Source organism: Amblyomma americanum, chromosome 10 (assembly GCF_052857255.1).
Source record: "Amblyomma americanum isolate KBUSLIRL-KWMA chromosome 10, ASM5285725v1, whole genome shotgun sequence".
NCBI classification, from domain to species: Eukaryota; Metazoa; Arthropoda; class Arachnida; order Ixodida; family Ixodidae; genus Amblyomma; species Amblyomma americanum.
In genome coordinates, this window is record NC_135506.1 from 44,619,222 (window position 1) to 44,647,211 (window position 27,990).

At 48.0% G+C, this 27,990-nt stretch overlaps 1 protein-coding gene across 1 annotated transcript; it reads right to left on the reverse strand.

Annotated features, from left to right (window-relative positions):
* Positions 1–49: 49 nt before the first annotated feature.
* LOC144108231 (calcium-activated chloride channel regulator 1-like) lies at positions 50–27,990 on the reverse strand. Its single transcript, XM_077641509.1, has 8 exons — positions 27,819–27,990; positions 22,570–22,867; positions 20,764–20,870; positions 19,003–19,176; positions 17,960–18,087; positions 14,214–14,328; positions 9,657–9,875; positions 50–352 (listed from the first exon to the last, which is right to left on the reverse strand). The coding sequence occupies exons 1-8, from the start codon at positions 27,972–27,974 to the stop codon at positions 50–52; spliced, it is 1,500 nt and encodes a 499-aa protein (XP_077497635.1). The 5' UTR covers positions 27,975–27,990.

Genomic DNA, 27,990 nt, shown 5'->3' on the forward strand with positions numbered 1-27,990 from the left:
ACAGCCTTTGTTTAATAATGTTAGACTGCGGAAGAGGGCCGAATGCCTATTACCATACCAAAGAAGGGCTCTTACCCTCTGCGTCGTCATGAAGTGGGAACTTTATCGGCTGCGGATCCTTCTCCGGGCGGTAAACTCTGGCGAGGACAACGGCGTCTAGAACCGGCTTCTTGCCCTTGGTTACCTTGGCTGAGACGACCGCTTTGTCGAACTTCTCTACGATCAAGTAGACCATCTGGCAGGTGACTAGTATCGGCTCGTAATCTTTTGCTCTGGGTTCGGACTCCACCCGGACGCTGACCTTCGCTGGAGTCGAGGTGACACTCGTCATATGAAGTGTCCTGTTTCCAACCTTGTGGGCAGGAAAAAAGTGTCAGTGAGCCTTGGTAATCTTCAGCCACCAGACAGCCGCCATTCAGTGCATACAGAAAGCAGCTACGCACTTGCACCAGCACTAGCAAGGTAACTGCACGGGTTAGCAGATGTGGTGTAACGGCAAGAGAGCGCTAAAGGTTGGATATATACACTTAATTTCACTGCGCGTTTTCCCCTGTCAAATGATGCGTTATACATTGAAGTACACGAATTACAGGGTGGTATTTGCCTACTACCGAAAAATAATTTACAAATGAATTTCTTCTCTCATGGTGCTTCGGTTCCGGTTTCATTGACCGAACAAAAACTGCGACGTCAAGTTTATGTTTTGGTCACGTTATCCACAAGAAAAACTAATATAATCGCTTATATGTAGTTTTAATTCACTATAACATTTAATGTGTTCTCTTACAAGACTTGAATTACGAAAAATGACATGTCAAGTAAATTATATAGCCGATTTTTTATGCCGCATGTAACCTAAACAGAAACCACACGTTAGAGTGTTCGTTCCGCTGATGAATCCGAAAACCTAAACAGTGTCAAGAAGAAATTCAATTATAAATTATTTAACGGTTATTATTTATGCCTGGTGGCTCAAACATGAGGACGTCGTCAGGATATACAGGGTACTTAACGTCAAACTATACGCGATTTTTTAAATATCGACTTTTTGAGTTAGCAGAGCGATTTTTTCGACATAGCATTGTGAGCGGTATAGTACATTGTAATAAAGCTATGAAGTGCTAACTAGCAGGCTGGTTAACTAATGTTGAATAGTTAACTCTTCACCTATTACTGTTAGGCTTCTTAATTATTGAGTCGCGTGTAGCCCACCGTAAGTAGTATCCATTTATGTTTTTAGAATTTCGAGAAAGAGGTTACCGTCGGCGCTGTGACGCAAGAAATTTAGCTACATCGCGTCAAAATACATGCGCTTTTGAAAAGCTTGCAGACAAAGCAAATTCTTTAGTTGAGGTAACTCGTCGAGGTAGTCAAAATTTGTTGAGCCACAGCGCTGAGGGTATCTGCATTTTCGAAATTCTAAGAACTGATAGGGATATTATTTTCTGTAATTCAGGAGCCTAACCGAAATAGTAAGAAAGTTAACTGTTGAATATTAGTTAATTAGCCTGCTAACTAGCACGTCCTATCTGTATTCGGATGTACTACACCACTGACAATGGTAAATCGAAAAAGTGTTATTCTAACTCATAAAGCCGATATTTAAAAGTTGTTTAAAGTCTTAGGTGAAACACTCTCTATTATAAAGCAGGTAAAAAGAGGCAGGCGAGTACCGGTCGCGATCCTCAAAGAGAGGACAATGAAAGCGATGCTCAGCGATACGAAAAGTAAACTGTCGCAGAATGTGGCCGTTACCGTGGTAATCGTAGCAGAGGGACTGAACAGTGACGCTGCACATCTGGTGGAAAGATTAGCTCAAAGAGTTCACGATAGAAACGCAATAGGAGAGCAACGGCTGATTGAGGGGTGGACACTGAATGCTCGGACGGTGCGCAGAGGTTGATAGGGATGTGGTGATTGAAAATCGGGAAATTAGGATGTCAAGCCTGGATAAACGTTTGCACGTGAAAGAAACAACAGCGGTGTCTGTGGAACAGGGTTTGGCAGAGGGTTTGGACGAGACGGCATCCACCAGTTGAAGAGTGGGAGCAGAGAGGGGCTAGCAGGCCATGCATTAGCTTTTTACGGACTCCGCTGGGACCCTGGACGGAGGACTAGCTGGCGGCGAAGCAGGAAGCATAATAATGTAGACTGTGCCCAATAAAGTGGCCACTTAGAGGTCAAGGAAGAAAAATATAAAAATAAGTTTATCACAAGGATCAGATATACAAACCTAGTAAGGGGTAGAAAGAGAGCGAATAGGTTAGAAACAGCACAGCACTTCGAGGACGATGAATAGGCGTGTACGCTCTATGCGCGACGCAACTGAGGGATCTGGAAAATCCTCCGCTTATCAGGGGCTATGTCTTGGAAAAGTGCAGAAGAAAAGGAACGGGGAAAAATAGAAAGGGGAAGGAGTCGGTATCCTGATCCATCAAGGAACAAATTGGCACAGATTAAATCAACTTGCAAAACATGTCTCGGTAACAGGAATAATTATCTGCAAAAGTTCATTGTTACGGGTTGTTTATTTATGGACCTGTGGCAAATTTAGGCAAAAAAACAGGTTCTAGATAAGAGTCCCAATAACGATATAAAACAGTTGCGAAGTGCTACAGTTGTAATTGTATTCGGCGCATCAATGGTCACGCTGATGATCTGGATGGGTGCGCAGATTATAACGGGAAGTTAATGCAAGACCTCTGCGAGCAGCGGGAATTAGCTATTATAAATAGAGTAGATATATGTGATAGACAGATCATCTAAGAATTCCGGAATATACAGACGACCTTGACTACGGCCTTATCTCGCAAAGAATCTGTAGCAAGCTTACAAAAATAGAAATAGGCGAGGAAGGGGAGAAGTGCCTTGGAAGTGATAATTAACGTAATAATCTGCACATTGGCGCCAGGGTCAATATAGGAACGCAGAAAATACAAAAAGGGAGCGAGAAATGAAGCGAACAAATGGCGCGATAGCACCAAGCGCTGAGGAACCAATACAGAAATGCCTAATGAAATATTGGCATTATAAACATTTAGAACAACTCATGAGTACGAAAATCAAACAAGTGAAAGCGGGAACACACTGAAAATGAAAGAGGATGCCACAAAGCTAGTGAAAAAGTAAATCAAGGAGGACATAGGAAAAAAACGGCCTGACTGGTCGCAACACATAGTTGCAAAGAAGTCGCTGTTATCAAAAGAGGAAACAGGAGAATAATGGGAATCTTGTAGGAAAAAAGAACGTGAGAATGCTGGCCCTCGCTTAGGGAAAAGTAAAGCAGTCGACCGATCGCTGAATGGCTGAAGTTGGCGATTCAATTATAGGTGGTCAAGAAAATTCTGGAACCGTAAAAGCTGTGTGAGTAAAACGAATGAGAGAAAGGAAGAATGAATTCAGGATACCGAGAGAAAATGCTTATATGAGAGAAAATGCTTAGAGAAATACGATGCTTGTGATAAGTACATTACATCAATTTTAGCTGAGTCATTTAGTAGCGAGGATAGGATGATCAGGGATAGGCGTATCAAGCCGATTAATGAACTCGGTTTTAGAAGCAAGAAAACTTCGTTAAATGGATTTGAAATAGTCAACACAAATAAGAAAAATCTGGACAGCAGGTGACAGAGAAAACGCGATTTGATTTATGGAGAGAAACGACACAGGATCAACATAACATTCTTCAGACCGATTAAGATAGCATCAGTTATTTACAGGCTGGCAATACAGGCGGTGAAATTAATAATGCTGACATCGATAGCAACTAAGAAACACAGAAACACACAATGGGTTCAGGCGGAATAGGCGCTTAAATGATAGCCAGTTTCCGCTTACTGACATAGCTAGGGCGGAAAAGAGACCTGTGTATTTAGCCTTCGTGCACATAAGCAGTGCATCCGACAACGTGAACAGGGGACTCCTGTGAAACAGAAAAAGATGAAGGCATCGGTCATGAGATAACTGATATCGAGCTCGAAATATAGTGAGATATTGAAGATGAAAGTGTATTTGAAAGACTTTTGAGGTACACAAATGATTAAGGCAGGGTTGCCTTCAGTCACTACTGAGGTTCATGCTTTATGTGATAAAGTGTCAAAATGAGGCTACAAGAAACCCGTTTAGCTTATAATTTGTCGTAAAGGTTAACTGAAAGTGTCATAGAGTATCGGCTTCCCGGTTTATTACTCTACTATTTAATATTGTTTTATTATAGCAGATAAATGGAGTATTTGAAAACTCTGGGTAAATCTTATGGAGCAAAACCATGTGCTTTACGGCTCACTTTTTGCGCAAATATCCCAGTTATGATTTTTAACAATTGAACTGACCAGGTGCTTACAACAAAATGCCTTGAAATAAAAAGATTTGAGGAAAACGAATATTTCAGTGTATGGGAAAGGAATGAAGGCTCCAAGGCTTACTTTCAGGAAACTGGTTTTGTGCGGAAAGTTAGAAGCCACTTGCGACCATCCGGGAGATAGTTGCGGCGGTAATGGAGCTCGTCTCGGATGGTGAAATGGCGGGACTGACGGCGGAGAGCACGGGAAGGAGGTCGAGACGATTGGCCAGATAGGAGATCAAAAAGGCAAGTGATCCACGGGTCTTTGCGTTACTCGGAAGCCATACCAGTGAACTCAAACTTCAAAGAAGGCAGGGCGGATATACAAGGCGCTGCCTCATATGGTACAGGGGAAAGTGAGAGGGCATCAGCATAGGCATGTTTGCGGCCGGAACGATAGATAACGCGAATGCCGTACTCCTGGAGTCGCACAGCCCATCGCGCCAGTCGACCAGAGGGATCTTTCAAAGAGGACAGCCAGCAGAGGGCGTGGTGATCGTTGACAACGTCAAAGGGGCGCCCGTACAGGTAGGGGCGAAATTTGGCGATCGGCCAAAGGATGGCTAAACACTCCTTCTCGGTGACAGAATAGTTGGCTTCAGCTTTTGTGAGTGTCCGGCTAGCGTAAGCGACAACGTATTCGTGAAAGCCTTGCTTGCGTTGAGCGAGTACTGCTCCGAGGCCGATGCCGCTGGCATCCCTGTGGAGTCCCGTTGGAGAAAGAGGATCGAAGTGATGCAGAATTGGTGGAGTGGTGAGGAGGCGACGGAGTGTCGTAAACGCTTCATCACAGGCTGGCGACCAGGCCGAAAGGTCGTGGCTGGAAAGGAGCTTGTTCAAGGGGTCGACGATAGTGGCAAAATTGCGGACAAAGCGGCGGAAGTAGCAGCAGAGGCAGACAAAGCTGCGGAGGTCTTTTACAGAAGTGGGCTTTGGAAATTCGGCCACAGCTCGCAACTTGGCCGGGTCCAGGAGAACGCCATCCTTCGACACGACATGTCCTAGAATGGTGAGCTGCCGAGCTCCGAAGCGGTACTTTTTCAAATTAAGTTGGAGGCCAGCATCGGCCAGGCAGCGAAGAACAGTCTCGAGGCGCTGGAGGTGAGACGGAAAGTCCGGCGAAAAGATTACAACGTCGCCTAGATGACAAAGGCATGTGTGCCATTTGAGCACCCAGAGTATGTTGTCCATCATGCGCTTGAATGTGGCGGGTGCATTGCAGAGGCCGAAGGGCATGACATTAAATTCATAGAGCCCGTCGGGTGTGACGAATGCAGTTTTTGGGCGATCGGCCTCCGCCATCGGCACCTGCCAGTAACCGGAGCGCAAGTCCAGTGAAGAAAAGAACTCAGAGCCCTGCAGGCAGTCAAGGGCATCGTCGATACGGGGGAGAGAGTAAACGTCCTTGCGTATGATCTTATTTAGACGACGGTAGTCCACGCAGAAACGGATGAAACCGTCTTTTTCCTTGACGAGAACCACTGGCGATGCCCACGGGTTGTGCGACGGCTGTATCACGTGACGCTGGAGCATGTCGGTCACCTGGACGTCAATGATGCTGCGCTCAGCGGCTGACACGCGGTACGGTCGTTTGCGCAAAGGGGCATGGGTTCCAGTGTCAATACAGTGGGTAACGGTGGTGGTGCGGCCCAAGGAATGTTGCTGGTAGTCAAACGAAGCTTGAAAACGCTGAAGAACGGCTTCAAGCTGGTCTCGTTGGGTAGACGTCAGGGCGGCGTCGACGGAAAGGTGAAAAAAATCGACAGACGACTGATTCGTGATGAGAACAGGCGTAATGGCGCTGACGTGAAGGCCGGCCGCGCTATCGACGAGGGGGTATGCGGAGGCGGGATCGAGAACGGCTACGCTACCAAGCGATTGGCCACGGAGTAAAGTGGTAGGGCAGGAGAACGGGTTGGCCACATAAATAGCGCTGGTGCCACGAACAATTGTCAGCACAGCATGAGGCAGCAAAACAGACTTCTGGTCAGCGCATCGTAAAGAGGGGGTATAAGTCACAGTTGCATCTGAGAGCGCAGCACAAGAAAGAGGCACCAGCACTGAAGAGAAAGGTGGATCGTCTGTGTCCTCTGAGACAACCACAGTAGCGGCAGCAGCACCGGTTACGTCCAAGGGGGCGTCACTGTAGGGCGACAAGTCAAGCTGAGCACGGGCGCAGTCAATAACGGCGTGATGTGAGGAGAAGAAGTCCCAACTAAGGATAATGTCGTGAGAGGAGCGGGCGAGGACGATGAACTCGATTGTGTAGGGAACGTTCCCGATGAGCAGGCGGGCGGTGCAGGCGGCTAACTGTCGAATGTCCTGAGCGCTGGACCTGCGGAGAGAAACGGGAGGAAGGGGCGTCATCACTTTTTTGAGTCTGCGACAGAGGGTGTGACTGAGAACCGAAACGGCTGCGCCAGTGTCAACAAGTGCTTCGACGGCGACTCCTTCAACGAAAACGGTAATAATATTGGCAGGCGCAGAAACAGGTCTTGAGTGAGCCACCGTTGACGCAGTTCGTGCCTCCGGAACTGCGGTGGTTAGTTTTCCGCGTGGACGGCGGGTTGGCGACGGATCATGGGAGAACGGGAACGACGGCCAGGAGATGGCGAGCGGTGGGAGCGGGGATGGTAAGTAGGAGAAGAATCCGGAGGCGGAAAGTGTAACGCAGGCGAGGACGACAGCGGAAGGTCGTACGTCGGCTCACGCCTATAATCGTAAGAACGGTGGTCACGACTGTGACACAAACGAGGCACGTGACCAGCGACGCCACAGGCGTCGCATATAGGGCGGTTGTCTTGTGTGCGCCAGGGGTTGAGTGGCTGCGGCTGAGATCGGGGGCGGGCAACCGGACGGTAAGTTGGGGTTGCAGGTCGCTGGGGTTCTAACTGCCGGGTAGGTGGCCTGTAGAAAAGGGCAGAAGGTGAGGGCCGCGACCACACCACGGCATCGGCGTACGTCAGAGGAGCCGCGATCAGGGGTGGCTGAGAAGAAGGTGGCAGGACTTCAGCGACCTGCTCCTCGATAACACGCTGTAGGTCGGGAGTGAGCGACGGCGCAGGCGTAGGCGGGCAGGTAGACAAAGATAGCTGGCGTGCGACTTCCTCACGTACAAACTGCTGGATGCTCTGGAAGAGCGACTTTTGGTCCAGAGCACCGTCCCCTGGGAGAGCCAAGCTGCAAAGTGCGGCCTCCTGAAAGCCTCCACGCCGGGTAGAAAGGCGCTGTTTGCGCAGCTCATGGAAGCTTTGGCAGTAACCGATGACACCGGAGACAGTCTGGGGATCTTTGGCGACGAGCATCTGGAAGGCATCATCCTCAATGCCTTTCATAATGTGTCTGATCTTGTCGGCCTCGCTCATAGAAGACACGTTTGCAGAGGTCGACGACATCTTCCTAACTGGTTAAGTTTTCACCGGTTTGCTGGGCCCGACTTCGCAAGCGTTGCTCGGCGCGAAGCTTTCGCACTGCGGGACGGCCAAAGACTTCTGTCAGATTGGTTTTTAGAGCTGCCCAGCTTGAGATGTCAGCCTCGTGGTTTCGAAACCAGAGATTGGCAACGTCGCTCAGATAAAAGATAACGTGGTGAGCTTGAGGCTATCATCCCACTTATTGTATGCGCTTACGCGTTCATAGGAGACCAACCAATCCTCCACATCCGTGTCATCGGTGCCGCTCAAGGTGACCGGGTCAGGCTGCCGCGCGGCGCCGGAACAGAAGACAGCCGACGGAAGCGGTGAAGCGGTTTGGGTGACGGTCTCAGGCATTACAGGGGTGGTAGGCAATGCGCGGGTGCGAAGCTCCAGGGCGAGGGATCGTTGGCACCTCCACCACTTGTAATAAGAAACGTCTTCAAAAGAACAGTGTCACGAACAACCAGCGGAACCGTCCAGGCACAGATCAGAGACCGCCTTCAGTTCAGAGCACGCACGAGCGACCGAGCGTTCGGCGCTCGAGCTTCGCAGTGTTCGGCGCTTTTCGTCGTCTTCTTCGTTGCGCGCCAGCCTCTGAAGATTCTAAAGCCCGTGGCCAGTCTTACAACTAAATAGTTTCATAAAAAGTACAAATGTAATTTAAATACAGTCCCAATTGTTGCTCGCAAAAAATAATGGAATCGCGAGAAATAAGTGCCGAAAAGAAATGGAATTACTTTAAATTTACTCTTTCGTTCTAATGCCTAAGAAAGCAATGTAAAGAGAAGAGAAGAAACTGCAACATGTCTAGAAGCAGACATTCCTTGGCATTCACGTCAAATAGCGTCCCAATAACTATTGCCCCATTCTTTAGGGCCGGCCATTACAAGGAAGAGGTGACGCCAACAAAACAATTGAAACAAGCAGAGATGAACACTCGTCACTCTCGGTGCGCTCAAGACCCGAGAGGTGAAATCATCTTGCTATCCGGAGCTCTCTCCAGAAGCGTAGCCAGCCATTATTGCGCACTTAAGCAACATAACCTTGTGGGCGCGACACTTGGGAGTGCGGCCCTCGCTATTCAAGCGGCACGCAAAAAAAGCCAGCCAGACGCCACGTCTTTTCGAAAGGAATTCTGGGAGTGTTTGGCCGACAAAGCAGCCTATAGTAACATTCGGCACTGCGTCGTCGTCTGCTGCATTGTCTGCTGCGCATGCGCAAGTGCTCTAAAGCGGCCGCCAACTAGCAAGGAGGAGATGTCACGTCTGGCTTCAGAAAATGCGACATAACAGTTGCTAAGCTTTTCCTTCCTCTATGTTTCGGGAGAAAGTTTCGCAAAGCACTTGCGGTAAGCATAAGGGCACGCACCACGTCCGCTAAAATTGCTGTGTGCGGCGGTGGAGAACACCCTCCAGGTTAGCCTACTCTTAAATAAATACCTGCGACATGTGCCTATTTCATTCAGCTGGTAGAGCACCGTTCTCGACATGCGGAAGTAATGGGGAACGAGTCGTTGCGGCAACATGTGGTTGTCCTTTCTTTTAAGTTCTTGCAATTACTCTAGCATTTAAAAACTATTCAATAAATATTTTACTGGCTTAAATTAAACCAGTAACAACCGAAGCCGCTTGCATTCCCAGCTTTTGTACGCGGCCGGAAAGAATACTGCTTCGAGATATAAAGCGTAAGCAGTGTTTGAATAGAGCATGGTGTTGAGAATATTATAGAATAAAAATATTGGAAGACCTCACAGCACCGTTTTGAGAAAGAATGCTCATAGCATTCATCCATCCTTTGGCACATATACGGATCAGTGATGGGAAGCTTGCTCTAATTAAGGGCGTCTTCTACCAAATGTCAAACCGGTCGAGAGCGTACTGAATTAAGCGACCAATTACCATTGCCGGACTCGGTATGGTGACGGTTGTTTTATCCGCGTTCGCACTCTCATGGCAACCCTGGCACGGCTGCCCGCTGGGTTCGTTGAGGCTGGCCTGGATTCGCATGTTGCCGGGACTGTTTTGCTTCACGTGCACCACCGTCGAGTTTCCCACGGCGGAGTCCACTTGGTGCTTACTCTCAAGCGAGCTCGTGAACTCTTCGTCGGCATCCAACAGCTGTTATGGGAAGAGATTGTCGCGAAGAATTCACTGAATGCAGTCAGTCTCAGCAGGCGGTTCGATGGCGCCAGGTTTCCGCACGTGGCGCAGGGGAGACCGCGCATGCGCACCGGCGACAGTAAGCGGTAGGTTCTGTTAACTTTATTTTCTGTCAGACCAAAAAGAACAAAACATTTTTTTCCAGTTAGGTTCATCTTAGATTTTGATAAATTAGAGATTTCTCGCTAAATTCACACTGCATTTTTAAGGAAACGAAATATATTGCGGCATCCATAAGCAGGAAACCAAATTTTTGTTGCGTGTTATGCTTTCGGAATGTGCTCAAGACATTAGCAAACGTCGGCCAGCATATGAAATTCGGCTGCGAGCAACTATCTCCACAAGGATGCTGCATGGTGCAACGGGCGCTCGAAAGTGAGGCTACCGGAAGTAAGCGGCCTCATCCCGGAAGTCAGCCTTTGGAAGTGCACGAAACCGGACCTCAGCATGGTTTTTCAGATTGTTTTCGTTTCATTCGTTTATTCATTTATTTTATCCTTAAAGACCCGACAGCATTACATAAGGATGGGGTTTACAAATGGTTTTACATAAAGCACTCATGATGAAAACAGGCGCAATGAACGCAACACTGCAACTCTAAAAACGCTAAAGAAATAAAATAAGAAGGATCAAGTGCTTACAAACAGAGCAAGCAAAAAAGCTCAGAAATACATAGAAAAATATAGGAAAAAGTACCAGGCAACAAAAGGTTCACGTGTTGAGTTTCACTGCTGAGTTTCGCGCGAAACGATTTCCGATCGTTGCATGAAAATATGTCGTTGGGCAGGGCATTCCAATGGACCATTGCGTCACGAAAAGAACTGCTCATTGCTGAAGTACGGCTCTTGATGCTGGCTATGGGGTGGCTGTGGCTGAGGCGTCTGGAAGTCCTAGTCGGTGGTTTCAGCAGGGGGTGCTAGGACGTGGAATGGCAGCGGAAGCTGTGCAGTAGGCAAAGGCGTGAACTGATGCGGCTCGACTCAAGTCTGGGGAGGGAGATTGAGTGCAGTGATGCTATTCTCTTATGTGTATTCAGAGGTGAAAAAACGGGTGGCGCGGTTTTGGATGGCCTCAAGTTCAGCGGTGAGGCAGGGATGAACGGGATGGGTGATACAAATTAAAGTTTGGGCGAACAAATGTTAGGTACACAAGCATTTCTTCTTTTCGCCGTTCTCATCTTTTTACACGACAATGCCTACCCGTTGCGCCGTCAAATGCATGAGAAGAGCAGCAAAGTAAGTCTTCGGTAAAGATGTTAACAAAATAACGATCCATTGCATCGCAATGGGACGACGGTAGCGGACGACAGGACGACGTTACACACAGTACGTACGGAGCCTCGTGTGCTCAGCTCTGTGTCGCCCAGTTGAGCCAGTGTTGCAAACTCTGCTCTTGATATTGACGCACGTTGTCGCGCTCTAATCCCAAGTTATGCCACCAATAGGGGTAAATTTAAGAAAGAATGGGTGGAAACCTTCGCCTAGCTGCCGCTGTCGCAGTGACCTTGCATTTTGCTGAATTATGCTTAGACTTAACTGGACGGAGGGCGAGGCTACTAACTGGAGAGGTGCCGACCGTGTTCTGCTGGTTTACATTAGCGCCTGAAAAAAATAAGGCACTGCTTTTTCGACGGAGTGTATCATGTACTCTTTCGTAATGTAACACTTTATGCGTGAATGGGCTTTTACTCGTGACATTTGGTGCAGTTAACTTCTAACAGCGCGTGTCACCCGCCTTGAAGCCTTCTTGTATCTCTTCCGTTGTTTCTTACGCGCTGTGCAGCTGAAACATGACTGTGCTATGAAGTTTGGTTAAAAGTACGTCTGGAAGGTTAATGATCCCTCATATTGGAGATAAACATACCTGCCATCGCTGAGAAGACACATCGTCCGCCCCTGACTGGAAACTGAAACTGCGGCAGCTCTAAAACGAGTGGCTCTTCGAGTGTCAGAATTTCCGCGCCATCGACCGCCTTTTCTTTGCTACAATAAAATTCGGTTTTAAGTTTACCTAGCCTCATCGTCATTACGCTACTTCTTCTTTACGCTCGGAAGACGAACAGATAAGAACATAGTGTTCAATGCACGTACTCATTTCTTCATTTCTTCGGTTTGTCTGAAATTACAAGGTTTCCAAACAATCCTCACGTTTCGTGCGTTGAGCTTGCCTATTCCTTTGAAATTATACCGTAGATCTTAAACGTGAACAACGCGAAAAACTGAAGACGGAAGGGCTAAAGACGCGACTTTCTGCAATGAAACACACAGAAAACATCGGCCTTCCGGGACATGCCGCAAAACTTCCGGCGGCTGCCCTAGCGCCCACATCGGGCGGTTGTGGTGGTTACAACTTTTCTACCACAAAATAAGAGATTAGTTGGGGCTGGGACGAATCCAGGGTTGCCTCCAATCGGGGGTGACCTCTCGAGGTCGCCTCATGAAGGCCAGTAGCATTGTTTTTCTTGAACTGTCCAAGAGCTTGCCCCATACTTCCGTCAAGGGAGCCGGCAAAAGTGTCGTCGGAGGGGTTTGCTGGCGCGTTCCCACAAAATTTGGCCGTGGGTGGCGTGCGTCCAGTCAGCGCAGTGCGGGCATGCAGGGACATACTCACCATTTGTGATTAAACATAATCAGTAGGGGCTAAGGATTGCCTTTGTTTGTAGGTGTCTCAGTCGTGTCTCGCGTCCTTTCCAGGTCGGGATGATGTCAGAAAGCGGGAATGAGGCATCTAGCCATCTGGTGAAGGTCAGTGGTGCGAGCAGCGGAACGGTCGCTTTACATCACGTGTAGAGCTCATACTAAGTGAGGCGTACAAGAGCTCCAGTATAATCGCTCCCTGTCCATGCAGGCGCTATAGCCGGTTCCAGCAGCCGGAATGAAAGTGAGTGAATCAACAGCTATTGAACTCACGCGTACCAAAAAGGCTTTACGCGCGTGGAACTCTTACGAGTTAGGAGTTCGCAAGCACAGTACGCAGCGGGTCTACGTGGGTCTGTTGTACGTAGGTGGGATGTCGAATCTTGCGAGTGTGCCTTGGACGCGTAGAGGGCTCTGCGCGTGATGACCTTGCATGATATCTAACAAGGAAGAGCGCTTAATGCAAGACGACAGCTGAAAGCCGCTGATAGGATGCGTTCGGCAGCTCCGTGTATTGATATTCAAAACATACCGAATAGGCTTCGCTGCCACACGTAAAGGAATGCAAACCCGCCAAGGCAGGCACGCGAGATGCAGTTGAGGTGAACGGACATTGCAGTGCGATTTTAAGAAATGAAATAGTGTTCAGCATCCGGACCCACCGCACGAACCTGCAGCTCTTCTGGCCGAAGCCCATCGTTGGAGGACTTAAAGCGTACGTTGGAGGTTGAGGCCCTTGCAAGACACGCTGCACGAAGGCGTACGCGGGAGAGAGCTTCGGCAGCACAGCCGAAATAGGCGCAGAATGACGCCAGATAACGATTATACGTGTCACGAGGCGATACATGTCCAACAATTCTGAACAAAAGTATTTTTGAGCGGGAAATCTTTGATGAACGCAATTGTTTCATAAAATGCAAGATTGCTCTATAAGAATCAATACACCCGCAGATCACCCGACGACGGTCTTACATGTTTTTGATATAAATGTTTTTGCTATTTTCAAACGAGTTCCTCATTGGTTTTCTCGGGCAGTCTGTACTTTTCTATGCGATCGATGGAAGCACTTTGATAGAAAGATTCGGCTACGTATCCGAAGAATGGACCGTTTCCTTCAATATTTTCACAACAGTATCTTACAATTGTCCAATTTTCAAAAATCTCCCCTAGAAACTTGCACTTGGATGGCACGGCGCAACGTACGCGAGCAGTACATATTGAGCAGAATACGTCCACATAGTCGCTCTTTGTGTACGCCAAGTATGTGTAACTAAAAGCGTTTCAGACAACGTGCGGATTGTGCCCGCAGAGTTCTCCCGTTTGCGTCGGTGAAGTGTGTACGAACTTTTACTACAACTGCATTGCAGTGTGATTCTTCATGGTCTTGCGTGAAACCCTCTACTTGTGACGGACGTAGCCGCCGTTTGACTGGAGAAATTGAAGCGACAATGGAATTTAATTTAATGTAAATCGTTTGTCAAGCGCAGCCTTATTTCACATCTCAGTGCATGGCTACTGCTTTACGCACCATTTCAAAGAAATAACCCGGCACAAAAAAGTTCCTCTCGGTTCACGTTTAAGGGAGAAAAAGAGCCAGTTGCTTTGGGAGAATGCACGAGGTTTTTGAAAGGGTCAATGACCGCCAAAAGATTTTGCTCACCCTCGTGCTTCTTGAAACGTTCAGCTCAAGCGCCACGCGCTGCGGAAGGTCTTCGTCCTCCTGTGCTTCGTCGAAGGTCACCTCGATTGGCTTGGACATGTCCGGCATGGGCAGGCTGGAATAAGAAATCAATTTCGCATTCGTTCTTTCCTTCGTTCGCTTGCACAGGTCGCACAATAATTTGTGTAGATTCTATATTCATTAACCTCCAAGGAATAAAAACAGCCGCAAATTTCTGTTAGGCACGTTCAATAAATAGGTTGTAATAGCCATTGAACTCGTGTCTGGATTGGTCGTTTCTTTCGCACTGCAGGCTCTTTTTTAACTTTCCGCGAATATTTATTGCATATCTGCAGGTAGTGCTAGGAAACGGGTATCGCTGAATAAAGAAATTTGTTTTTATCGGCGATGAATTTTCAAACCACTTAAGGGATCATGATCCAAGAAAAGGTTTACTTGGAGCGATCTTTGGCGTACGCCGCTCGATTGCGTTGATGGGGAAAAGTATGGTTACGTTTTAGAAGAGACAACTTCACTCAGCTAGGTCATTCAGATTTCGTGTTGCATCCGACCTCTTAAAGACGCTAACTGGCCGAGTGCGCGGCCAGTCGTTGCGGTGCCGCGCGCTCACAGCAGCTGGACCAATCGGAAATCCACGTGCGGCACGCGTGCTCACATGTGGCCGTTCAGATCATCGGCTTGCAAGTGCTTGCTCGCCGAGCGACAGTCCATTCGGGCCAGCGCTGCTATTCCGAAGTTAAGTAAAAGGCCGAGTCCGAAGACGCGCGCCCTCGCTGGCTACCATACCCACAGAATAGCGTCGACGTTCAGGTGCTAAGTGCCGCCGATTCTCACCGAAGCGGGACGGCGCGAAACAACAGCGCCTACAGCAGGTACACAGAGAGGGCGGCATCGATGAGCAGCGAAGGCTGAGTAAGAAGGGGGCCTAGAAGAGATGCGGAAGTCGCTCGACAATGCCGTGGTCGCGAAAATACCGATCAACACGAGGATGGGCTCGAAGAGATGCGTGAGGTCAGGCGTCGGCATGCGTCAGGAGAATCAATACAGTGGGGTCGATGCCTACTATGCACAGCACTTCACGCAGAACAAGTTCGCAGTTTAATACAGCGTGTGCGAAAGATGGCGGTTACGTCGGGCCTCAGTTGTGTCCACGGTCTGTGCGAAGTGATATTCTGATTATGCCGTGCTCAAAATGAGTCGCTTCAGGAGGTCATGAACAAAGGTATGACTCTTCATCAAATCTTATCATAGCCAGTGTCCATGCAGCTTCTCCGCCCACAGCACGATAGAGCTACGCTATCGCAGCAGCCGATCCCGCCTCTCGTTCTACTGCGACACACTCTCGCACTGTGCATTGCACGTCATTGTTCACCAAATTCCGTCTGCGGCGCGAACAGATCAGACCAGCTTATAACCCTGATCAGAGCTCAACCAGAATGTATTATCGACGTCGGGTGTTCCGACGACCCAGCAAAGCAAAATCTTGAGCCAAGCAGGCTAAGCATGCGCTTTCGCACGAATGCTCGGTTTAGCTGCAGGTTAAAACCCTAAATCTTTTTATTCCCGAAGTGATAAGCTTAAAATGACAGTGAGGACGCATGGAATTTGGCACGTATGTTTGTACTAATCACCGCGTTCAAAAGGCAAACATGCAATTCACTTAATGTAAGCTAAATAGGCCCAAAAGTTATATACATACTACAATATTGGTAAGTAAACTGCGATTCATCGACAGAGTTTTATTGGTGTGAATACCATTAGGCTCAGTTACATCGTGATTCATTCCAAAATTCCTTTAAACTGTGCTCATGGAGTCCTTTACGCGCAGACGTCATAGTCAGAAAATTCTAAAGGAATTTTTTGACTAATAAACACGTCTTTTGCAACAGGATAAATATCAAAATTCAAGAAAGAGGCATAAAAGTGATTTTTACTAAGGATCAATCAGGACAGAATTGCTGTTAATGCTATTTAAGGTCCCAGACTAGCAATGTTCAATTTTTTTCGATGTTCCTTGCTTCAGCCAAATGTCTCCAGACGAGCAGTCTTAGTGAAGACACTAAATTAGTGGTGTAAGTGGCTCCCAGCGGTATTTATCTACGCGCTCATATACTCTTCGAATTCTTTGTTGTTGTTAGTTGCACACTATAGTAGGATACAACTTAAAAAAACTGCAGTTGTTAACACTGAGCTTTGTCTGCGGCGTACCGTATTGCTCGCCAGCCAAAGTTTTGAAAACGGATGACATTTTACCGTGGAGGAATATTGTGCGCCGGTGCTTAATGTGGGCGGAGCTTCACTGCAGACTTACGTTTTATCCGACTATAGGAGCGCAGTTTAACAGTCTTGTTTTCCCATGAGGCTGTTTATTCCAGCTTTGTGTTGTTAATCAGCATAATTGCTGATTCTCAACATTGTCTGAAGTTGCACTGCTTCGGTCAGGAGTCCGTATGTCTTGAAAAATTGAAAATTTGTTTTTAAGGAAAGGAAATTGCGCAGTATTTCTCTCACATCCTGGCCCCCAACGAAACTGCGCCGCAGTAAGGAAAGGGTCAAAAGAGGGACTGAGAGAAGAAAGGAAGAAAGAGGTGCCCTAGTGGAGGGCTCCGGAATAAGTTTGACCACCTGGAGATCTTTGTGCGAATCTTTGCGCTCATATATTTTTCAATTGCTTGTGTTAGTCAGTTACACGCTGGGAGTGCAATTTAACAGCCTTGTCTTCCCCTGAGGCTGTTTTACATTGTAGCTTTGTTTTGTTAATCAGCTTACTCGCTGACTGTCAACACGATGTGAACTTGCGCTGTTCCGGCCATGAGTCCCCGTGTCTCTCTTCATTCGTTTCGTTTTCGAATCGCCACGTATGTCTTACATGGCGAGTTGTCACCGCAGTAGTTTAGAAACAACCCTACTCTCCCTACCATATTTTTAAGATGCTTTGTCGTTTACTCCAGTTATTGGCTTTTGTACACCAAAGCATGTAGGTATTTCTCAACTAGAAACTAGTCTGTGGAAAAGAAAAAAGTATTCTGAAGCTATTTCTTCGCACACTATGAGATTTATTAAAAGCTATTAAAACTATTGCCTATAAATAGGTGTTAAAAGCTATTAAATTATAAAAGCTATTAAAAGCTCAAGAAAATTTGTTGAGAACATAGCGAACAGGCGACAACGCCAGCTCACTCGGTCTTTAAACCCAAAGCGCACTAAAACTTCATCTATTGGGAAACAAGCCTTGCGGTAATTTAGTGCGCGAATGAATTTGGACACTTTTTTCTCCTCTAGGTGATGGTGTGATTTAAACATTTCTCAGTCTATGTGAACTTGTTTAAAGCTCTGAAACATGTGTTCAGTAAGTTTTTACACCTGGGTGACTTTTATAATTAAAAACATTGATTTCAATCCAAGAAAAGAATAAACATTATAAATAAGTTTTTCTTTTTTATAGGAATAACGTCGCTGGAACAAAACAGTGCGTAAACACCAATACTGAAGTTTCTGTACCCGTCACTACGTTTCTAAATTTTACAACTAGCCTTGGCACCTTCCACAGTAGCTGCGTTGAGGTGCGCAATGCTTCTGCAGACCCATCATGGCTCTTTCTGAATTACGGTGGGAATGTTGGAAGCAGGTGAGGATATTATTGCTATTATTCAGATAGTTCACCACTACGACAAGTCCCAGTGATATTACTTATAAGCTGCAGCTGCTAGGACTACTCCACTCACTTCTTGAAGTCCTCGTGTTTGCTGATAACATCCCAAGTCGAGCGTTGATCGCAGTACTCGTTCTGCTTGTTCGGGGCGTACGGGATGTGGGGGCAGGGTCCTTTCCGGCTGTCACTGAACTGGCTAACCTGCAATGGCGGAGAATGCGTTGATGCACAGCAGCGTGGGGTGCGATGTTTCAAAGGAGAGGAGGAGGAGGAGGTGCAGGTAGAACTTTATGACCTCGAGGACTCGGGCAGCGGAATTGAACCTTATTTATTTAACAGCGGGAAGCGATAATCGCCGAGAGATAAAGACAAAGGCGGAAAGAAAACTAGGTAGGTTAGCATGTAAAAGAGCAAGAGGCTGAGGAGGTGCGTGTGGCATATTCACAAATTATCAGGCAGGCCAGACTCTCTCAGGAATCTATACAGTATTTTGTATCACTGGCACGCCACCAATAAGAAAGTACAGACACCTAATCCCATTATGAGTAAGCAGCTTTTGGTGCCTTTACCGGAAGTACCACAATTTCCGTCGTGCTGATGTCCCATCTCTCGAGACAAAAGGCGAATTTTATGACTGATAACGCAATCCGGCGCCTTGGGCTTCACTAATATCACTAATATATGATTTCGGGCGGGAGTTCATTCCACTGTCATAATACAGGCTGCCTAGCAAAAACTGCATTTCGATCACGAATAAATGCTAGAAAAATGGCAGACCTACCGCCTGGTACTATATGTATATTTTGACATCATAATCACCCTTTTCTTGAAAGTAACCAGTGCTGCATATTTAGACGAATACACATAAAGGCATGACAAGACGGGGCAGTGTATTCGTCTAAATATGCAGTGATGTTGATTTACAAGAAAAGAAAAATCCGTCACCAACTAGCCGTGCGAATAGTTTTATTAAATGGTTAACCAGTAGGCCTCTTAGCCGCTGGCCTCTAGCTTGCTCTGCTTCGCACACTAAACCAGCTTTTGTTAACTCTCAGTCCCTTCAAACCGTCCGGGTGATGACGCACTTCCTCACCAGAGTAAGCGAATACTTCTTACATTGGCGACGTAGGGCATGAACATGATGGAAGACTGGACGGGGTCATGTTCCAGCTGCTTGATGATGACTTTGCAGTTGCGATGTAAGCGGCACTTTTTGTTGATGGAGCACAGTCTTCCTTCTGCGGTTCTCGGGCTGAAGACAATTCGGCTCGAGCAGGCGTTCAGGCGTACCTGAGAAAATAATTCGCGCGCAAATATACGAAGTGATGAGCACATCTGGTACGTCAACGATGCAATGCAAATAAAAACATTGGTGTTGTGTTTTTTTTTGCTATTCCCCTTATTAGCCATCAACAAAAAATGTAAAGCTCTGCTGATACTGATTTCGTTAGAACGGGTCCATGGCAAAAGAATTCGCTAAACTCTTTCGATTATTGGGAGGGTTTATTTCCATTAGATTGTATTCAACCCACACAGTTGATATCCAGCGTTTATGGCTATGCACTATAGGCTATTAACTTTTACTGATCTGAATGACAACTGAACTCGTTCTTCGCGGTGACTAAACATCCGTGAACTGTTTTCGTGGCCGTTATCAACGACCCCACTTCGAGCTTGCCAGCTGCACTGGCATCATCATTATCATCAGCAGTAACCTGAATACGCCCTTTGCTGCTGCTAGTGTTAAAGATAAGAGGGATTACAAATGATTCTTTTCATATAGACTATATTTGCATTCCATGGACTAGATTCGAGCGCCCTTTCTCAGGGCATTGTGCGTTGCTTCATGTCACAAGCTTTTTCCCCTGACTCACGTCTCGAGAAAACGTAGCAAGAAAACCGGCCAAGTGCACTTTTCATCACCGTTGCTGCTAAAGGGTGTTAGAAGCAGTCAAACTGAGTCATTATAGGGAGCTATCGACGCAAAAATTCTGGCTCCTTCAGTGGCGGCCACGAGCGCCGACGTCCCGGTGCTCTTGAAACTCTTGCAAGCCTCTTGATCCGCTAATACAGATTGCGGTGCTTCAAGCGTACGATTAATGCTCCTGTATATGCTATAGAAACGCTAGAGAGCTCTAAAGCTTTTGTTAGACAGGACTTCTCTAAGCGTCCTTGGGTTTTATTTACGGCGTTAAAACTTATCCCTGGCTTGCGATCCGAAACACGAAGCGATGGTTGTGACTACCGACGAAACCAGCACGCCCACATTATCATATGTGCCATCGAGTGCTTAAATTCCAGCCGCACTACGACCTGTTACATGTAGCCGGTGTTAGCAAGTTCTAAGCGTTGGCTACTAAATGTTTAGGCTGAGTCTCAAGTGCTCTATAATTGTTTTGAACGCGAACATCTTTAACTATAGTTAAAGTTTGTCTGGTTTGGTTCGGAACATTGAAGGTTTGTAACATTGAAGGTTCGTAACACTGAAGGCGCCAATCAAGCACCGAAACGTAGATCCAACCCTTAAGGATTTGCTTCGTCCTTCACAAAAGAAATCATGAACATACACTAGGGACCTCTGCTCTTCCCATACGTAAAATGCCTAAGTCAAGCCACGGAGAAAAATGGCGGTCTGCTGCCTGCTAGGTGCGGGCAATTTTAGCCGCCTTTCAAGGTTTAAGGAACGGAGTACGTCAAAGAACATTGGGTTTTGATTTCAACTCTTTGTAGACCGCACAGTCTCCTTGTATATGTATAATTATTTTCTAGATGCTCTTAATATCTCCTTGTAATGTGTTTTTTTTACAACTCTCTGCCGGAAACTGTGCATCCCTCCCATCGTTTCTCGTGTCGTGCAATGTTTCCCGTGTGGCTCACCGTGTTGTTGTAGCAGAAGGTCAGGGGGTATCTGCTGTCGTTGAGGCTGCCGTAGTCGTCGAACACGCCGTACCTGAAGTGGGCCCACTCGTGCACGAACACGTACGCTGGGAAGGTGGGTGTTTATTAAACGCACTTTTAAGCGTGAAATGCCTTTAGCATCCCGCTATCTGTGCCACGGGTGGCCTTGGTGCCAGGATAGAGCAGAACGCAGAGCCGAACTTCAACTACTGCCGGTGATATCCCTTTCATTTCACTTCTTCAAACGGCCCGCTATCCTTTATTTCCGCTGCCAAACCTCAGGCGCCGCCGCAGTAGTGATGGTAAATTCCCGGGTTGGAAGAAACCTCTTACCTCCATTTTTGCTTTTATTTTACATTAGGCACTTACTCCTACTACTACACCGGCGAAACTATCGGTTCACCGGCGCCTGGTGGCTACGTGCTGCGCGGCCGCCGGAGCTGCCCATGCGTCAACAACAGCGTCGTCATTATCTCTTGGTGCTAAAAGCCAACGTCGGCCCGGAGGAAGTTCTGCCCTGCAGTCCGATAGGCGCGCGCGCAATCCTGGTGGCAATTGATGAACGAGGCAAGCAGCTGCGAGTGGGGCGGCAGTCCCTGGAGAGTTTCCGTCATTACGCAATGCGTGCGCATGCGTCACGGATACCCGTGGCGCCATTAATTAGCACGGCCAGTAATCAGCTGTGGTTAATCAGGTCCCCTTATATAAGCCAATTTTTAACAAGTTTTGCTTTATGAGAAAAATTATCGCTTCTTTGCCGTATTCTGGAGAGGAAGAGAGACACCTGATAGCCTGCAGGCTGTGCTGCACACTCTAATAGCACACATCCTGTAGCACTATTCGAAATATTTCACGGTGGGGCATTGCACCCGCTGCAGCAGCGTCGTGCTTTCCAGCTACTTTCCGTTGTGCCTTAGTTTGAGTGGCGCGTCGCAATTTGTCTCGACCGCTGCACCATTCCTTTCGCCACACGCTCCGCGCATCAATTCACCGTTTTCTGCTGCTCTATTTGCTCCGCCTAGCGCTTCTTTTTTTCCAGCCCGTTTGCAAGCGAACTGTTCCTCGCAGTGTAGCACTCGTTCCGGCGGCATGACGGCTGTATCCCGACAGCAGCTTCCTACTCTGCCCGACTGCACGAATACAAGAGCGCGCCACGAGAAACGCATCGGCGACCCGCCTCCTGTCAGCAGAGCTGTACGCTGGCCAACCCCAACGCGACAAAGGCAGACCCGCACAATGCGCGAACCTTTCTCCATCCTCGTGTTCTTTAAATCCCGACGGTGTCGAGGTTGTAGGGAGCTTTAGAATAGATTGATAGTTAATGGAAGAAGGGAAATAGAGGGGCGCCAATACGCATGCGCCGAACACTCAACCTAGACAGTAGGCGGACTCTTGGTTAGTGCTCTTGGCGGGGGGGTTGCACTCTGCGCACAAGTACTGGCGCCCCACTTTTGCCTATCCCTCTTACCAAGGGGGTTAATGGTATAGGGAAGCACTGTGATATAGCCACTTTTGCCATCTGTTCTAAATGCCTCCTTGCCACATCCGTAGGAGCATATTCTGCTCTTGCCTTATTGTTATCTCTGCAGACTCTCTCCCCTTTCTCCCTACCACAATGGTAACGTCGTTTTCACTCTTTCTTCTTCTTCAAACCTGTCCCTCTCGCAAGCCCCGGATGCTGCGAAGGCGAACATACGTGCTTCCGCTTGTCTTCCTCGGTAATAACAGCTATCGCCGTAAAGGAACCTCAAGCGAAAATATCGTGTACAAAACTGCTTAATATACCTGGGTTAATAAACCTCTTAGCCGTAGAGTTGGTAAGTGTGGCCAGAAATCCGGGAGTGAGGTGGATGAACTCCCCCGGCTCGCCGCACGGCTTCACCTGTGTTGTGAACGGCCTGTCGTCATACGGCGGTGTGGGCATGTCGATAAGCACGTCGCTCTTTTCGGAGGCGTTGGACGACGGTGCCCAGGAGCTATTTCTCTTCGGCCACGTCTTGGGAACCTCGATGATGACGTGTTTGAAGTACACTCGTCCATTGGTAGCCTTGTGAAGGAACTCTGTTGACGATCGGAACAGTGCCTGCACATTTTCATCGATCGCACAATCTGTACTCATTGCACCGCAAGAAATTCAACTTTAGGTTGTCCGCTTTTGCTAAGCATAGAGCCTGTTACTGTGTTTCGCTTTATTGGGGCGAGGCATGTGCACTTGCCTCTAAATAATCCTTACCTTTGCTCCTTTTTTATCTATCACTCGCTTTTGAACCTAGGTTGCCTGGCTTGTAGCGCATATTACCTCGATCAGTATTCTTGAGGACGTGACCACCCGCTGGCGACGTTAGCTTCGGCAGGCTCAATACAGATGGGCTGTGCACAAGCTGACAGGGGGGGGGGGGGGGGGGCTGCCCCCGTGATATGCATAGGCGGAGGCCGTCTATTCTCGTTAACGGGACATCGAATGCTATCCGATTAATATTATTTTTACAAAAACATGAACGCATCACGCCTTGGCGCGAAACGAGCATGCCAAAAAGAACTGAAGACGGATAAACAAATAATTTCAATAACGGAGAGCTTCCCGACTAAAAAAAAAGCGCGCTAGAACTTAAACACGAGAACCGCCGTAGAACGCTTCTCTGAGAGAGAGAAAGGAATGATAGAGGAAGCGCAGGGAGGTTAACTGCAAGGGTGTTCCAGTTGACTACTCTGCAATGGGGGAAATGGATGAAGGGGGCATAAAAGGACAAGATAAAGTAAAGAAATGCGGTCCGTAGCAAGAACATCAAGCAATGACACACGCACTGAAAGTCACAGGCTGCCGCAACTGTAGCCTGCCCACCATGAGGGTTGTCGAGCGCTTCGACCTCAATAAAACACATCCACCGTCTTTCACTGCTCAGCACTGCGCCGTAACGCAGCGCAGACGTTCCACCGGGAAGAAAGGCTGCTTGCTGTTGCGGTTTATAATGTAGATGACAAAGTGATAAATCCCGACTTGTCGGAACGATGAGGCTGGAGGCTCCATTGTGCCAGCTACTGTAGAGCTGCAGCGATTAGATTGAGCATATCCACACCCGTAGTTGTAGTGCCTTTTGTGCAGCTATCGTGTGAACGCTGTAAAGCAGCGCACGCATAATGTTGACGAAAGTCCTCAGATTTTCAATTACTTGCACGTGTCCAACTTGCACTGGTGCCTGAGCTAGGGTTCAAACAACAGCAGGCTCAGCCCACGGGGAGCGTACGACTGTTTCATCACTAAGGGCGTGCACTATTTCGGGAGCGACAGCCAAATAACCTGCCGGTCCCGACCTTGGACCAGAGTTGGTCCTTGCGCTTGATTAGCGATAGACTAAGTACTTTGAATGCGCAATACCTGGTCGCTGACGGTGGGCGTGGGTGGCTCCGTCAGGGATGGCCAAGACCCGTCTGCGACAACCGTCCCTGCATCACTACTCACATGGCCCCCGTTGTTTAGGGAGGTATGCAGAGGGCGAGGACAAGTTGCACGAATTCCTGGACCATCCTTCTCAGTGGCCACTACACTCCTAGAAGACCTTTTACGAGATTGACGACTTCGACGCAACTTAGCAGCGTCCCCTCTGGGTGTGGAATCGTGTCTTGTCATTTCTTGCGTCCCTCATTCTTTTCAGGCTCAGTAATGACCGCCGCGGCAAAGGGCGGACTTTTGGAGTTCCGCCAGGCTAGCATCGCCTCTGTGTGGTTGGGAATATAGAGGTCAGGTTGGGCTAAAGAAAAACATTTGCCCTGCCCGCATGGCCGAGAATGCAAAAAACATTGTGCAACCATAAAAAATAAAAATAAAGAAGAATGCAGTGGCCACAATGGAATGCAGTCCCCTTGGAAAGTCAACGTGATGCACTTTGTCTTCCCAAGGATATGAGGTTGCAATAATGATGCGCCGTCAGTAGCTCATCGAAATAAAGTTTTCAGGTTAGTCGCATATGGTGTTAGGGGCTGCGCCTCAATCCCAAGCCTTCCACCAGTGTCGTAGACGGAGGGGTCCTTGTGTTCTCTGACTCGTTCAGCACCGCAGGTCCCGGTCCGAAGGACGCTGTCGGACTTCTTTAAGTAGGGAACTGTACCGTAGGTTTTTTTAACATTTTTACAGCCGAGAAAGGATCGAGTGTGTCGATAACAAACCAGCACCCTTTTTAATGGTCTTCCTATTACCTAGATCTCTGACTGTGGAACAAAGTTGGTGGAATAATGGCCAATCAAGTGAGCAGATATAAGACGAAAAGCGCGAACAGAACACACGGGCGCAGAGAAAGACCAACGACAAGCGCTAGCTTCCAACTCTTTGTCTTTCTTTGCGTCCGTATGTTTTTTTTCGCGCTTTTCGTCTTACATCGGTACACTTGATTGGACATCATTCTTCAAACCTCATTCCACCAACTAGCCCGCACCCACACCTTACTAAGTGAACAGATGAAGACACTGGTGGTGCCGCCCGGAACAGGTGGCGGTGCTGATGCTTTCTCGCAGCTCAGTCGACATAAATTTAAAACAGAGTCCTCGAACACTGTCGTGTCGTGGTCACCACAGCTACAAGGTCACTGCCTTCGTGAGAAAAGAATGGCAGGCCGATTCCCAGCAGGTGGACAGGAACAAAGACGGATCGAACACTGGGGTGCTATCCTCACCATTGTGGCGGATTCGGTGTCACAATGGAAAAGGAATGTCAAGACCTTTCCCAGCAGGTGCATTAACGACCTTGTAATCCCCCGCCTGTTGTCCGAAACGCGGGAACTCCGTCGAGATGCCCACTGTAACCGTTGCAAGCACCACTCCGTCCGGCGACCAGAGGACAGACTCGGCCACCTGACGCCGCCACTGTCGCCGCTGCTTCCGTGAACGCGAGACCTCACAGCTGCGTTTCATCACGATGACTCATCCGAGTTCACGTTGGCTTTCTAGCAACACTCCCCAGGTCCGAATTCACCGATCTTGACAAGGGCTATGTCGACGTCGAAAATGATGCATACCGTAGCGCAGCTGCCCAGGAGGACATTTCGTGAACTGACACTGATGCCGCCGACCATTTTGATCATTCTCGAACTTTCAAGCACGATTCGGTCCGTGACATCAATGGCAACAGCATTCCCATAACGATTCACCTTCACGCCTTTGATTGAGTCCTCACCTTAGCGCAGTCTCAGTTCTGCCTTCTTGCTAAGGACTCGGATGAAGCCGTCGTCAGGTTAAGAGTCATCACCAGCAGCAGAGCACAGCGCTGTGTCTGGGCTGCTTGAATCACTCGTGAGGCCACGACGCATCCTCTGGTCAGCAGCAGCTGACCCAAGGGGTTCCACAGGAGGTCCAAAAGAGTTCACTTCCATCACCGTCACCAAAAAGAAAACAGTATCTCCACGATATTACGGTAAACTAGGAAGAAACTGAGGAGAACCATCCTGTTTCTGGTTTCTCGAGTATCTCTCCTGCACCCACCCGAGTCTGTGTGCAGAGTGTTTTCTTTTTCGCCTAGGATTTGTTGAACATATATTGCCCTAGCTTGCCTGCGTCCTTTATGCAGGTTCGGATCCATGTTTTCGGTATCGTGACTATCCTGAGTGTGTTGCGATATTCGTCAGGTTTTCGCTTTGTTCTTTATTTTGTAGCGCAATTTTGAAGCCGCATCTATTTAGGAGCGCTATCCACGCTTTGGTTTGTTTTAGCCTTTGTAGCTGCGCCGCATGTTGGGCTTCTCTCAGCTCTTCAAAAGTGTTATGCAAACCCGGGGCTAGGAGTCTTTCCGTTGAGGTTGCTTGCGGTAGGTGGAGCGCTATCTTATATGCTTCCCTTATTATTGTGTCTGCTGGAATCATTTCTCCCTCAGTGCAGTTGTAGTATGGGAGCCTGTTATTCTGCTTACTACGAGGGTGCTGACGCATTTTAAAGTGTAAGCTTCCCGCATGCCTTGCCTCCTTCTAGAGACTCTAGTTATCATGGGGGCCACTTGCGTCACCGAAGCTTTGGTTAAGTTTAGGGCATATGTGCATCTTTGGTTCGATTGGATCAACATTCTTTGTTTTCTAATCACCTTTTTTTACGGAATTGGTTTTCCTTCTAGATAGAAGTTTATGCTGAGTTCCTCCTCATCCGGTACTTTGTGACTTTTGTCTGCTTCTCCAGATTCTTAAGAGCTCTGACTTTTCTGTTGAGCAGGCAAGACTTCTATCTGTGACGTAGTTCTCTACCCATGTGACTGGTTCCTGTAGCTTCCCTCTTTCTCACCGAGCCAGCCCTCCTTGACCCACACTGTGATGTCGTCGGCATATATTGCGTGCTGTACGTCTTCTATGTTTTCCAACTGCTTTGCTAAGCCAATCATCGACATGTTGAAGAGGATGGGGGATATTACTGATCCCTGCGCGTTCCTTCATTGGGCGTGTGGAAACACTAGGAGCGAATTTCACCGATTCCTATCGTTGCTGTTCGGTTTGTTAGAAATGCCTTGACATACCCGCATATTTTCTTGCCGCAATCCAAGTTGCTTAGGCCCGTTAGTATTGCTTCATGGCTGGCGTTGTCTAACGCCCCTTTAATGTCTTGCGCCATGATTACGTGCTCCCCTCGTGTCGGGACGTTGGTTGAAACCTCGTCCCTGATTTGGAGTAGCACGTCTTGTGTTGATATTTTGCTTCTAAAGCCAAACATGCTGTGGGGGTATAGCTCGTTGTCTTGCATAAGGTCTTGAAGGCGTCTCGTTATTATCCTTTCATATAGTTTGCCTAGGCATGATGTAAGAGATATCGGTCTGAGATTTTCGAGCTGCAACTTTTTGCCCGGTTTTGGGATCATTACTATCTCCGCGTGTAAGGGATGGTGTTCTCGCGTAAAACCACTTGATCGTCTTCATCTGAGGCCCCTCTGACAATGCATTCTGCCTTTTACCGGCCCACGACACTTATCCTGATCGCTGTTACACATATGCCAAAACCAATGCGGCGTAAAAAAAGAAAGCTTCGACATGCCATGAGGAAGGGGGGAGAGAAATAAAAGCTGCTTACTTTGATGTTACCAATGATGGACTCGTCAGGAGTAACGCTGTTGCTGATGGATACCCGCAGTTCCGTGTAGCCTCCATCCGACGTGTCGAGTTGCACTGACGCGCCAGTGCTTAAGAAAAGCAGCAGAACGGCCGTAAACATGAACATCCCGCTCATTTTGATGTCACCAACA

Coding starts and splice junctions, on each gene's coding strand:
- LOC144108231 (XM_077641509.1), bottom strand. CDS start 27,974: ATGAGCGGGATGTTCATGTTTACGGCCGTTCTGCTGCTTTTCTTAAGC. Junction 20,871..22,569: donor TAAGAGGTTTATTAACCCAG/GTATATTAAGCA, acceptor CCACCTTCCCAG/CGTACGTGTTCGTGCACGAG. Junction 19,177..20,763: donor CCTTCTGCTACAACAACACG/GTGAGCCACACG, acceptor TTATTTTCTCAG/GTACGCCTGAACGCCTGCTC.